General features: G+C 42.8%; 1 protein-coding gene across 1 annotated transcript in view; it reads right to left on the reverse strand.

The window, feature by feature from the left end:
- zfyve26 (zinc finger, FYVE domain containing 26) overlaps window positions 1-14,381 on the reverse strand; it is a 62,396-nt gene that overhangs the window by 9,383 nt on the left and 38,632 nt on the right. Inside the window, exons 26-33 of the mRNA XM_088354421.1 lie at window positions 13,007-13,182; window positions 10,032-10,168; window positions 8,308-8,336; window positions 8,092-8,231; window positions 5,776-5,996; window positions 4,441-4,588; window positions 2,595-2,807; window positions 129-326 (exon numbers count right to left, since the gene is read on the reverse strand). Coding sequence (XP_088210547.1) covers window positions 129-326; window positions 2,595-2,807; window positions 4,441-4,588; window positions 5,776-5,996; window positions 8,092-8,231; window positions 8,308-8,336; window positions 10,032-10,168; window positions 13,007-13,182 — 1,262 coding nt within the window. The remainder of the gene's footprint in view (window positions 1-128; window positions 327-2,594; window positions 2,808-4,440; window positions 4,589-5,775; window positions 5,997-8,091; window positions 8,232-8,307; window positions 8,337-10,031; window positions 10,169-13,006; window positions 13,183-14,381) is intronic.

A 14,381-nucleotide genomic window follows, 5' to 3' on the forward strand; every position in this document is an offset into this window, starting at 1 on the left:
TTCTTCTTCTGAGGGGGCGCGTGACACAAAATAAATGGGGAAGCAGTGCTTTAAGCCAAGGCTATGTTTTTAAATGGAGGCCCGCGTAAGGTTTCCCGGTAGGGGAAGGGAAAAAAACGGAAAGTCACCTTGTCGAAGATGTAGGAGAGCGCTTCGGCGATGGCGTCGTGGCGCACGTGGAAGCTCACCAGCGCCAGGTGAGTTCCGTACGCGTTCAGGTAGTAGAGGCACTCCCGGTGGAGGACTCGCCGACCGGGGGTCTCGGATTTCTCCAGGAGAACCTCTTCCAGCTCCTGCAACGAAGCCAAAACCTCCTCGCTCGGAGGCTTGAGGCGGATGACACCGAATGAGATGACCTCGGTGCCGGTATAATTAAACACTTGATACGGAATACCCCGGGATACGGTGACCCCGCCTTACGACAATTACATTTAACATTGTGGAATGAGACTTGTTTATTAGGGCCCCTCTTTACAGTTTTTTCCCCCACTATACCACAAATCATTTTGCGTGCCAAACCTTGAAGTTGCCCGTCTGCTATTGGTCAACGTCATATCAAATGCTAGTGTGCTATCGGTTGCATCACAACATCACGTTAATGCCGATACGCTATTGGCTGAACGCCTAAAGGATTTGAAAGCATTTGACTATAAAGGATTTTATACGATTGACTACAAGTTACATAGATTCAGTTTAATGCAATCGAGATATTCACCGACTGTGCTTTGATTCAATGTACAATGAAAGGTCAGGGCAGGCATAAGTGGCGGCAGATGTTGTTTACAGGACGAGACGTACTTCTGATAACAACGTCTGGGAGTGCGGTGTGAGATTGTGGAGCCCTCCCATGGGAGGAGCCAAGACACCATCATGCGGGGAGAACATGGCCAATAAGAGAAAGCTAAAGCCAGTTGCAGATGACACATAGCCAATTGGAGAAGGGTGGGACGTCTTTGATTTGTTTGTTGACATGTATAAATGTTCCTGGAAAAATCGGGAGTGGGTAGCCTTCTCCTGTTGGTACACTTAGTTCTGCTGGTGGAGTAATAAAATCCGCCCCAGTGTGGAAATGTCGGCCTTCCTGGTCATTTTTCTCTCAAGAGACAGGCGCGCATAATTGTTGAATGAATGTAGGTCGTGTTTGGTGAACGGAGTCAGATAACTCATTCGAACAATTTTGTAAACGCTACATTTTGATAGTTTGATTTCAACACGTCCTCCCACAATGCCTTTCAACTATTCTGTTCAGTATTTGAATTACTGTAGTAGTACTGTATTTATTGCCGACGCGTCTCAAGGCTTACAGTGACGCTAAAGGGAAAAGCAAAAAGGTGATGACCATGGAAACAAAGCTTAAGATTATCTAGAACCTGGGTCACCAACTATTTTGAACTAAGATCTACTTTGTGCTACCTAGTGGCACAAAGGTCCACCGTTTGATATCTAAAATGACAACTTATCATGCAGTTACTATGTTATTACCAGGTTGTAAATCATCGAAGTTAAAATAGGCTTAGTAGACCACTGAAAACATCACGCCAGTTAAAATTTCCTGGAAAATCACACCGACGCATCACCGGTGGGTGAGCTATTTTCAGAACCGTAGGCTACTCAGGCTTTTTAGGGGGCTACCTGGTACCTGAAGGTTAGTATGATATAGAGGTAGTAGCATAATACATTTTATTTTATATATTTGGTTGGACACGCCCCGGGACACCCTAGATCACAGGTGTCAAACCTGCAGTCCGTGGGCAAGATCAGGCCCGATAAGGGATTGAATCCAGCCCGCGAGACAACGCTGAGGGAAGTGCAAGAGAAAAACGAGCTGCAGGTTGAAATATGTCAACTTGATGTTGCCAAAGAAATGTGCCTCGAACAATGACACTGTAATTGTATTTCTTTTTCTTTCTTTCTCTCTCTCTCTCTTTTCCACCTCTTTTCTCCCACTCTCTGTCTCTGACTCTTTCACTCTCTGTGTCTCTCTTTTTCTCTTCCTTTGTTGCTCTTTCTCTCTTTCTCTCTCTGTGACTTTTACCCTCTTTTGCTCTTAACTTCCTTTTTTCCTTTTCTCTTTCTCTCTTCATATCCTTTGCAATTTTTTTTCTCTTTACTCTCCTTCTGTCCTTCTATTTCTCTTTGGATTTCTTTCTTCCTCTCCCTTTCTTTTCCCCCTCTCTCACGACTTTTTATCTTTTGTTTCTCACGCTCTCTCCCTCTCTCTCTTTTTCTTTCCTTTTCCCTCCCCCTTTCTCTTGAATCCACTAGTCCGACCCCCGACAGAATGTTTGTTGTTGATCGTGTGGCCCCAGAGTTCAAATGAGTTTGACACCCCTGCCCTAGATAGTCCACCCACTGGGGTCTCACCATATTCTATGGGAAACACTGGTACCAACCATTTTGTTATTTGAATGTTTTTATCTGGGGTAAGGGAGATTCAGAGACCCCATCACAGTTTCCTGTTGTATCCCGGGGCTCTACAGGTATGTTTAAAAAGAAAGAAACGGAAATACTCTCGATATTCTCTATGAAACATCAACGAGCGGTTAAATAAGGTGCAAGAACGAGCTCGTCGGCCGAGAAAGAGCCGCAGATACCGTGTTGGTGGCGAGTGGCCTTCCGGCGCCCTCCAGATGTTTGAGGATGTCCTGCAGCAAGGTGGGCCCCATGTTCATCTGGTTGCGGTCGTTGGGGCCCTTCAGGCAACGCGCAAACTTCTCCCGAGCCGCCGTCAAACTGCCTGCCTTCAGGGACGCCATGGCCCAGGCTTGCCACACCGCGCCGGGGTCCAGACCGCTTTTGGTCGACACCTACGGGGACGTCACGAAATCTCGTTGACCGCTTTTGCCGTCTTTGATTCAGAGAGAGTGGCGAGTCTGCTCAAAGATTCGCCTCCTTATGGCCGAAACCGAGTTGGGATATCTGTCGGTTCCCAGATAGATAGATGTCTAGATAGATGTCTGGATGTCTAGATGGCTAGATAAGATAGATAGATGTCTAGATACATAGATGTCTAGACAGATGTCTAGATGTCTAGATAGATAGATGTCTAGATAGATGTCTAGATAGATAGATGTCTAAATGTCTAGATAGTCAGATGTCTAGATAGATGTCTAGATAGAAAGATGTCTAGGTAGATAAATGTCTAGACAGATAGATGTCTAGATAGATGTCTAAAAATAGAAATCTAGATAGATGTCTAGATAGATAGATGTCTAGATAGATAGATAGATGTCTAGATGACTAGATGTCTAAAAATAGATGTCTAGATAGATAGATGTCTGGATGTCTAGATAGATGTCTAAATAGATGTCTAGATAGATGGATAGATGTCTAGATAGAGGTCTAGATGTCTAGATGGATAGATGTCTAGATAGATGTCTAGATAGATAGATAGATAGATAGATGGATAGATTGATGATCTAGATAGATGGATAGATGTCTAGATAGATGTCTAGATAGATGTCTCGATAGATAGATGTCTAGATAGATAGATAGATGTCTAGATGACTAGATGTCTAAAAATAGATGTCTAGATAGATAGATGTCTGGATGTCTAGATAGATGTCTAAATAGATGTCTAGATAGATGGATAGATGTCTAGATAGAGGTCTAGATGTCTAGATGGATAGATGTCTAGATAGATGTCTAGATAGATAGATAGATAGATAGATGGATAGATTGATGATCTAGATAGATAGATAGATGTCTAGATAGATGTCAAGATAGATGTCTAGATAGATAGATGTCTAGATAGATAGATAGATGTCTAGATGGATATCTAGATAGATGTCTAGATAGATAGATAGATACTTTATCCATCCCCGTAGGGAAATTGACACTTCCAGCTTTATCCTTTTGTTGAAAAGTAAAATAATAACATAAAAGATATCGAATACAAAAATACCCCATATAATGTGTTGATATAGAGTATTTAAATAGTGCTACGGAAAATGAAAACTGTCATAAAAATAGGGTCATATGCAAATGCCGGGGTGTGGTTTCATGTGGGCTTTTACTCCCCCAGGTGGAGTTAAAGAGCCTCATGGCACGAGGAAGAAATGATCTCCTCAGTCTGTCCGTGGAACAAGACTGTGACAGCAGAAGTTGCTCTTCTGTTTGTAGATGAATGATGATCTCGAATCATGAAGGTTCTTATAGGTTCTTTTGCATGGCCAAATTCAAATATTTTTCAAGGACTTTCAAAGCCGATTTTCCAATTTCTCAAGTACCATCAGCCCTTGTGGCATGCAGGTACAAATTATGTACATTTTCAGGCTTTTTGTATTTTCAATCAAAGAGCATTGAAAAGTAAACACTTGGTAGCTCAGATTTCCCACCGGTTGTGAGAACATGTGGCTGTTCAAAATGGCATCGTGCTGATTTGATTTTGTGACCATTTCTTTCATGTTTTTTTTTTTTTTTTAATGAATCGATACGAACCTCGATGGCCAGCCCATAATACTCGTCTTCCAAGAGCTGGTTACGGAGGCGGGCCACGGCGACCGTCTCCAGGATGTCGTCCAACGAGGGGACGTCTTTGTAATTGGCCGCCACCAAAATCTTCAAGACGTCCACTTTGCTGATGTAACTGTGGGAAAATTCAACAAAATTATGCCGACATTTTGCTCGCGTCGACAGAGATGCCAAACCTTGAAGAGCGGATTTTAGAATGCTAAAGGACAGCCTGCAGTTTTGTACCATTGTTTGCTTACAGGCATTCAAAAGCGCTTTTTTGACACTTGTGAAAAGGGGAGGAAGGTAAAAGGAGGAGACAAAGAAGAAAAGTAAAAGAGTAGAAAGGGAAAAGAGGAAGAAGGAAGAAAAAGAGGAAAAAAAAGAAGAAAACAAAATGTTAAGGAAAAAAAATGAATGAGAAAAGGTGCAAAAAAGGGAATTAAAGGAAAAATGGCACAAAAAAAAGACAGGAAAGGGTAAAAGCGGATAGAGAACATCGACATCGAAAGAGAAAAATGAGTTAAAAAGGAAAAAACAAATAGAAAACTGTAAACAAAGTTTGGAAAAAAGAAAAGAGGAACAAAAGCAAAAACATAATAAAAACAAAAATGAACATTGTTCTACATTGTTTTCTATGGCTTTTGAGTCATCCATTATCTGCACCGCTTATCCTCCGTAGGGTCGCGGGGGTGCTGGAGCCCGTCCCAGTTATCTTCGGGCAGTGGGCAGGGGACACCCTCAACCGCTTGCCAGCCAATCGCAGGGCACACAGGGACAGACAACATGCATGTTTTTGGAATGTGGGAGGAAACCCACGCAAGCACGGGGAGAACATGCAAACTCCACACAGGAGGGTCGATCTCAAGACCTCAGAACTGTGCCGCACACGTGCTAACCACTGCGCCGCCGTGCTGCCCTTTTGAGTCATGATTTAGTTATTTGCTAGAAAATGGCGGCCAGCGTCAACTCTTGGACACATTTAGCATTCGCTAACTCTTGCTAACTTTCCACACTAGTCATTTTCATTACCGGGTTAAAGGTGGAATGCGTCGTTTCAGCTATCCATTAAGAGATGAAAGTGAATTGTTTTTTCTATTAAGTATGTGTTAACAATGCCCAAGTGAGTTCAAAGAGCCCTTATGCTTGATTATCTATGCTTCCTATCGTTTTTTGTCCTACTTTGATGAGAACTGTTTGAGGCGAAACAAACCTCTTAAAAGAGGCGGGTCTAAGAAAAGCAGGCGACCGGTGCGTCTCCCTGCTTCAAGTCACGGTTTTCAAACTCCGCACCCCGCCTTTAAAGCGGCCGAGCTCCGGTACCTGTCGCAGAGGGCCAGGTCTTGGTTCCGCGCCACCTCGGCGAACGCCAGCTTGGCGCCGAAGAGCAGTCGGCGCATGACGTCCGTCAGCAGGCCGGCGTCCACTTCGGGATGGCCGAGTTTGCCGGAGAGCGCTCGGCATTCCCGGATGAGCCAGTGGCCGCCTGCCCCTCGGTCGGCGCGCAGGGACAAGATGGCCGCGCACAGGTGGGCGCTGGGGGCCTGCACAGACCGTCAACCTTTAAGACGCAGGCTCAAAAGGAACCGGCCCGATCTTATCAAATCCATTTCATAGGTTTCGACTCCTTTTTTGGGAGTCCGTTTTTGACTCTTTATTTCAAAGTGGTGTTTCTCATCACTTTGGGTCTTATAGGTCTTTTCTCAGTCTTTGATAGACATGTTCACGGTGTCATTTTTTTTTTTTAGTTTCCTTGCAATGTTCCCTGTCATTTTCCTTACGGGTCTGAGCGTTCACACAAAGTCGGTGTGCAACGCTCGAAACAACAGTGAGCAACAGCAATCCCAAGTGTGGCAACTAAGTCATGATCAAACATGTCCAAAACTTGACATTTTGCGGAGTTTCCGGCAATGCAAAATTATTTTTCATTTTTGAAGGAATTGACTCATGTACGATTGCATTGTTTTTACAATTCTTTCACAAGATTTCCATTTCTTTTATTCCTGGTATCTTTTGTCGCATCATACTAACATTTTTGGGGGCTTATTGAGTCGCTTGCACGATACACAACTGTATTTAATTTTTTTTTTTGTGGAAGTTCAATCTTGGCAACAAGATTGACTTGATATAATGATTTAAATGCAACACCAACTTTTTATTTCTTTTTCCCTGTTTTTTCTACTTTTTTTAAATTCCTTTAAAAAAAATCTTATTGTGCTGTTATGCAGCTGTCCTTTTTTCTTGCTTTTTTGTTCTCTATTTCCTTTTTTGCTTTTTATTTGTTTCTTTTCTTCTGGCTTTTTTTCTTAATTTTTCCTGCTCATTTTCTCTCCTTTTGTTTCTTTTTTTCTCAGCTTTTCACTCCTTTTTCATTTTGGTATTTTTTTCTTTTTCATTATATTCCCCCCTTCCTTTAAGACATTTTGTGCATAATTTTAGATAATATTTGGTCGTGTAGGGATTAAAGAAGCAAAAACAACCCGAGGAGCCGTTTAGGACCCGAAAGAGACGGTTCTTTATAGTGAGCCGAGCCGAAGAAGCCGGTTCTCGAAAAACTCTACTGACTTTACTCAACTTTGTTCTACGTCAACTTTGACTTCCGAATACCGCATTTAGAACACAGCGTCAGGGGGACCCGTGTATTTTGACCTTCATGCACTGTAACATTGACTTCATTGGCTTCTTAATGAGCAATTTGGAGCCCTGGTTTTTGTGAGCTGGCTAGATTTTCCTGTGCGCGGAAAAGCTCTGGGCAGTGCGCAATTGGTCATTTTTTTGCTCCCATTTCGTTTCGTTCATCATTTTGTCCATTTATTTCACGATTTTTTGGTTCTCGTTTTTTGGGGTAATTATTCAGGTCGTTGGCTTGGTAATGCTTGGCTTTTAATGGGGGCGGCAGTGGCTCAGGAGGTAGAGCGCTCGTCTCGGGATCCAGAGATAGCAGTTTGAATCCCGGCTCCTCTATGTTACATGTCGAAGTGTCCTTGGGTAAGACACTGAACCCCTAATACCCCCAAAGGGCAGGTTAGCGCCTTACATGGCTGCACGGCCGCTATTGGGAAATGTAAGGCACACTGTAAAGCGCTTTGGGAAGTCTTGACTTGAAAAGCGCTATAGAAATGTAGATCATTTCATTTCAATGGCTGTTTTGGTTTTTTTTTTCTTTTTTTTTCTTTGGTCTTTAATTGTTGTTGGTGTTGTTGTTTTGGGTCCTGTTTTTGGTTGTTGGTTTGGACATGTTTGGTCTTTCATTTGTTGTTTTTTTGGGGGTCATTTTTATTGTTGTTTTTCTTTGTCTACTTTTGTGTTTTTTGGGGGAGTTGTTTGTTTTGTTTGGTTGTTTTTTATGATTTTAATAATTGGTGGTCTTTTTGCCCTTTTTTGGGGTCCATTTTGGGTCCAATTTTCTGTGTCATTTTTTGGGGTTGCTGGGTTGGTCGTGTTTAGCCTTTTACAGTTCATTTTTTTAGGCGAGTCTTTGGCTTTTTTTGCTCATTTTTTTGTTTGGTGGTTTTCTTTTTGGTCATTTTTGCTGTTTTTTTCAGGGGTCTTTCCGTCTGGGTTAGTTGTCCCTGTTGGCGTTTTGTCAATTTTGTTCCGGCGCCCCCAAAACAAATAAAAACCACAGATTTGACGAACCTGCTCATAGTAGAAATGGTCGCGCAGGTGCTTGTTTTCTTCAGGGTCCAAAGAGAGCCGAATCTGCCTGGGGGCCGTCTCGGGGAGGTGCAGGACCCCGTCCAGGGCGTCCCCCGGCAAAGAGAAGCCCCCGCCGGCAGCTGAAATCCAGAATGATTTTTTTTTTTTCCACATTGACGTCGATTGTAGATTGACAATTCGTTATTAGACATTTACCTTCGCTTGCTTCCAGCTCCTCGTCGGAACTACAAACAAAGAAATCAAGTTTGGGGAAATTGAAAGAAAATAATGCTTAATTTTTAGTGACATTTTTGTATTATATAGCAACCTCTAGTGGCGCAAGAATACTTCATAAATTTTAATAAATCATTATTGACGCAAAAAATAGGCAAAAACATAATAATTGAGTTCAATACTGAACACAAAAAAAGAACCCAGAACTGTACTGTATGTATTGAGAACAGAAAAATGAGCCATGTTTGGACTCATTTCAAACATATTGATTGTTCCGAAGCAGAATGCATTCAATCTTGCTGATCTTTTGCGTTTATTTATATCAATTTATATTTGTTTGCGTGTTTTTTTAGAGAATCTGTATCTAAATTGGTTAAAAATCTAAAAGTTACATTTATCCATCTAAATCTAAAAGTTATTTATTAATAAAACAAGTTTATAAGACTATGGGTGGATCAATTGTCATCATACAGGGGCAGGGCCGTATGACGCGGCAGGGGTAAACCAGCGAAAGCTGTCGGGCCCTGCTGTTGAACAAAAGAGTGTGTTGTGTCACACTGATCCGATCGACATGGCCGCTTTCATGTGTCCCGTTTGGGTTTTTGGGCATTTGAGTTGGCCATGGTCCCCCCAATTTTTTTGTGTGTGTTTTTTGCCACTTTTTTCCTTTTTCTATTCTTTGTTTATTGTGTATGTGTTTGTCTTGTTGTCGGTCACCCCTCTTGAAGAATATGACCAAGGTAGATAGAGAGAAATTTTAATAGTGCATTTGATCACATATTTTAAGCACTGAAGAGTTCATATTGTTCATTTTCTTTTTATTGATTTGCATTTTCAGGGATTTTCTGTTGACTTGAAATCTGTTCCGTGTGTAGAAAGCTAAAATCGTTTTGTATTTTACATTTCTTTTGTAGCCCTGTGAATATTGAAATGTATATATATCATGTGTTTTTAGGGATCCCCTGCAAACCATATGAAATGACTTAATCCTAAATAATTTGGTGCGTCATGTTGTGTTATTATTAATAATTTTTTGTTATGAAACCCCCCAAAAATCTGAGGAGCCGTTTGGGAGCCGAGCCAAAAGTGCCGGTGTTCTAAATAGAGCTGTCCTCTTGGGTGCGACCGGTAGGGAAGGTGACGCTTTACATGACAACGCCATAATGACAAGCCACCAGAACAGGCGCGTCAGCGTCATTTTTTCAAGAGTCAGACTGCCGAGTTACACGGCAATGGCAACAATTTCAAGCATCTTCAAGCACTTCACCCACAATTCAAAACACAACAATAAAAAACAAACATTTTCAAGGACTTAAAGCACTCATTAAAGGATTTTATACATTTGACTATAAAGGATTTTACACGATTGACTCATAAAGCAATGAAGATTTTCACCAAGTGGGCTTTAGTTTAATGTACAAAGTCAGGGCAGGCTGTTCGACATGCATAATATTTTGTCTAGGGAATTTTGATAACAGGACTCGTGGAGGTGACGTTGTTTTGGGAAGCCAGACATCAAGGCGCTGTGTTGTGAGAATGATGGCAACAATTTCAAGCCTCTTCAAGCACTTCACCCACAATTACAACACAACATTAAAAATCAAGCATTTTCAAGGATTTCAAGCGCTGTTTTGAGGGGGGGGAAAGAGGTGCATTATACAAAAATAAATAGTTTGTGCTGCATGATTTTTTAGGGTTCTACTCACTCGGGATGAAAGTATTGGTAACACTGGTCACAGACTCGGACCTCCTCGTCGGGACGTCCCTCTAGCGCCATCTTGCGCTCGGAGCAGGCTTGGCACACCAAACGGCCGCAACGCCGACAGTGATGCCGCCGGTTGAACTGAAGAATTAAGTTTGTTACTTGGGGGCGAGATCAATTCCCACAAATGCATTATTGTTAGCGCTTTACAATGTACTTTACACTGACCCATTCACTCACACACACAAACACCAGCCATGCAAAGGTGCTTATATCGGGGGCATTCAAAATCTCGCCTTTTTTTGGAATAGAACATCAGTGAAGAAACATGTCTCTGACACAATGATATGTGTATTTTTCCCCTCAAAAAACTCCAAATGTATCCACTCGCAACTAAACCCCTGGTAACAAATGTGAGTCAGCCTTAAGTAAAAGTTCCTGAAGTGACAGTTTCGGAGCAGACCGGATTGCCCCGCCCCAGAAATATAAACAAAGGTACAGAGGAATTTTGATCGGAGAGGGAGAAGTTGTTTATTGATATTCGTTAGCGTTCAAAACAGCGTTCTCATTCGTCTAAGAGACAATCAGCTTTCTTATACCCTCCGGAGCAGACACATCACGTCAGGAATATCACATGTTGCTTAGTGCGTCCTCTCGCGATGGCGCACTTGTTTTTCTCAAAGTGCATGCTTCCGGGAATTTACAATGTTTTTCTCAGAATGTTTTTGTCCTCTTTCGATTCTCCAAAATTATGCCGATTTCCAAGAAAATCGTTGGAGTGGGCCTGACAAGCTGCTCCAGACCAAGGCGAGTGTTATTAATAATAACACTGAAGAATTAAGTGTCGCTGACATTTACATTCGGGAGAAACAAGCCTGGAATTTCCTGTCAAAACAAATGTGTTCTCATTATGTCGATGAGCTCCGATTTTATTAATCCACAACAACAGTATTTTGTGTGGCCACCATGAATATCCAGCACCGCCTTAATCCTTCTGGCCATGGAATTCACCAGAGCCTCACAAATTGCCACTGGCTTTTCCACTTCTCCATGACTGAGCTGGGGGATATTGATCTTGTGCTTCTCCACTTTTTGCTTCAGGATGCCTCAAAGATGTTCTTTTGGGTTTAGATCTGGACACATGATTGGCCAGTCCATCCCCTTTACCTAAAGCCCCCTTGGTCAGTATAGAAGTGCATTTAGGGTCATTGTCAGGCTGGAACATTGCCCTGCGACCCAGTTTTCAGAGGGAGGGGATCAATGTCTGATCCTGTTTTTCACAGTACATAATTGAGTTTGTGTTTCCCTCAATGCCCCAATTTCAGTTGCACTCATGCAACCCCAAACCATGACATGTCATGATTACTGATGCAGGGCACCTGAGTCGGCTCCTTTGGCGCCAACGGCCTCGGACACTGATTGGCTGCTGATCTCTTTTTAAACCCCCGTCTTCCGGTCAACGATTGTCAGTTCATCTGCGAACCTCAGCCCCACGCTAGGCCAGCACTTTTTGACCCCTGACTCAATCTTGTCCTGATTCCCGTTTGATTCCCGGCGTCGACTTCTTTGCTGCTCCTCCGTCCCGGCCATCGACCTGTTCTTACCCCGCTCTGGACAATGCCTTGGCTCGCCACGGAAGTGCCATTTCCGCGTTCCGAGCGATCAGCTACCCGTGACCGACGATCTCGGATCGTGGGTGCAAGCCCTTTCCTCCTTCTAAATAATGCTGAGTAAAATGAAGCTTCCCAGTGCGCGATGGCCTTTGTTGATGTGCTTCTTCTCATTGTCTCAGAGGCATGTTTCTTCAGTGAGGTTTTTTAAACATTATGATGAAATCTCTGCAGAAATTTGAGTGGTGTTCTCACTTTTGTGCCATACTGTATACCACGGAATAGGATAAGATTGGAAATGCAAGGTATTAATAGTGTTTTTTAGGTCATTTTTTGAATCATTTGTCAATCGTCCTCGGGTTTTTCAGTTTTTTAAGGTTGTTTTCAATCGTTTTCGTTATTTTAGCTTGTTTCTTGGTCGCTTATTGGGTTGTTTTTCAGTCACTTTTCAGGTTTTTTTTCAGTGGTTTTTCTATTCTTTTTTTCAATCGCTGGCCCAGATCGCAATACATGATATGCATCGGGATCCAAACCTGGGCCATGTCAGTGAGGGCGCCAACACCTTACCACTAAACCACCGGTGCTACAGATGACATACGAAAAGACATCGGAGCTTATCTCAATATCACACTATGTTTAAGCACAGAAACACTGATTTGCATAGTGCATTCTGATAGGTTAAAGGGACAGTGTATCATATTTAGTGCCTCTGAGTGGCACAAAAACTTTCATTCAGTAAAAAACAAAACAGTGATTTAAATACGAGGCAAAAATACATGAATTATCATACCAATTTTATTAAAAAAAAATATAAGTGGAGAAATGTCCATCTCTTTTACATGGTAGAATTCATACCTGGAGGTCGCCACCATGTTTGTCTGGTGTCTTTCTGCTTGCTGTAGAATTTTATTTTGTTCCCATGAAACAACAGTCCCATCTAGTGGTCAAATAGGACACATGGGGCTATAATCAGTCCCTCAACAAAATACTATAAAAGCTTTTTTACGTACATATTTAAGCGAGAGGTGAAAAAATGGAGAAACTGTGAGAATGCACTATGCAAATCAATGTCTCTGGCAACACAAGTAAAAATAGTGAGAAATTACAATGACCTCCAAGGCCTTATCGTATGTTATCTGTACCACCGGTGATCTAGTGGTTAAGTGTCGGCGCTCTGACCGCCGCAATCCATGTTCGATTCACGTAGGATGGACAGATTTAATCATTTCACTGTTAAACGCTGTTCGTGTACAAGGAGCCCAAATGATTAATGAAAAAATATCTGACCAAAGACTATTTTTGAATCCGGTGCTCCTTATAGTGCGGAAAATACGGTAGATTTCAATTTCCCAAAATTCTTAACGCTCACCATGGTAAACCTCTCGCGCCGGCACACCATGCAGACCGGCTGCTTGGTGTCGGGCACCCAGTCCTTAGGGTCCGGGGGCCGATCCGGGGGCCGGAATTTGGCGGGCGAGGACCGCTTTCTCCCAGCCGAGCTTCGGTCTCTTTCGCTGGAGGATGAGGTGTGCGTGGGCGTGCTACCTAGCGGAGACACACCGGGCCGAAAATTGTGCCAACAAATGGAAAGAGTGGACTCATGTAATAATACGAGTGACATGCTTTAAACTTAAAGAAACAGCGCCCTCTTCTGGGGAGCTTTGTCTGCTCACATGCGGGTGTGTAGAGTGCTGCTTGCTAGCGTTGTCTAGCCTTTACCGGCTAGTGCCGTTAAAACTTGCCTCTGATTGGCCCTAACCGTGACAATTCTGTTTTATGGTTGGTGCCTGGAGTCCCTCTTTTCCCCAAAAGATGGCAGCGAAACCTGATTTTCCAATCCCCTTCATGTTTCCTCCCTCCAGGTGTTCCCGGATTGAAAATATCCCACTTCAGGCTCCCACCTCACTTTGCTTAACCGTTTTGATTCCTGAATACTTTCACTCGCCAAAATGACAAACTTCACCTCTGACGGCCTCCTTCTTAAATCCCCTCCACGTTCCAGTTTCTCCACCCCAAGACCTGCCACTCCAACCTACTTCCTAAAGGTATTCCCGAGTTTCATTTTCAAGATTATCTCCACCCCAAGACCTGCCACTCCAACCTACTTCTTAATGGTATTCCCAAGTTTCATTTTCAAGATTCTCTCCACCCCAAGACCTGCCACTCCAACCTACTTCCTAAAGGTATTCCCAAGTTTCATTTTCAAGATCATCTCCACCCCAAGACCTACCACTCCAACCTACTTCTTAAAGGTATTCCCAAGTTTCATTTCCAAGATCTCTCCACCCCAAGAGCCCCTCTCAAGTCTCCCCAACAAATTTCACTCCTTTTGCCACTCAAATCGGCTTCTTAAAAGGTATTCCCAAGACTCCTTTTCAAGATTCTCACCACCCCAAGATCCCCTCTTAAGATCTCCTCCTCTGTCATCCCAGTCCCAAAGCCCCATCTCGCTGGTAAAGTCTTTTTTTATTGCTGTTTAAGGATTTTATAGATTTGACTATAAAGGATTATATACAATGGACTACAAATTACATGTATTCAGTTTAATGTAATAAAGATATTCACTGACTGTGCTTTAGTTCAATGTACAATAAAAGGTCAGGGCCGGCTGTGTGGAATGCATACATGACAGCTGTTTTGTCTAGGACATTTCTGATAACAGGAGGCGTGGGGGTGCTGACGCAGGACGACCAGAGATTGTTGGGCACAAAACAACTACCTTGGCACGCCCATGGGAGGAGCCG

The sequence above is a fragment of the Urocampus carinirostris genome, chromosome 15, assembly GCF_059441175.1.
Source record: "Urocampus carinirostris isolate Australia breed hairy pipefish chromosome 15, RoL_Ucar_1.0, whole genome shotgun sequence".
NCBI classification, from domain to species: domain Eukaryota; kingdom Metazoa; phylum Chordata; class Actinopteri; order Syngnathiformes; family Syngnathidae; genus Urocampus; species Urocampus carinirostris.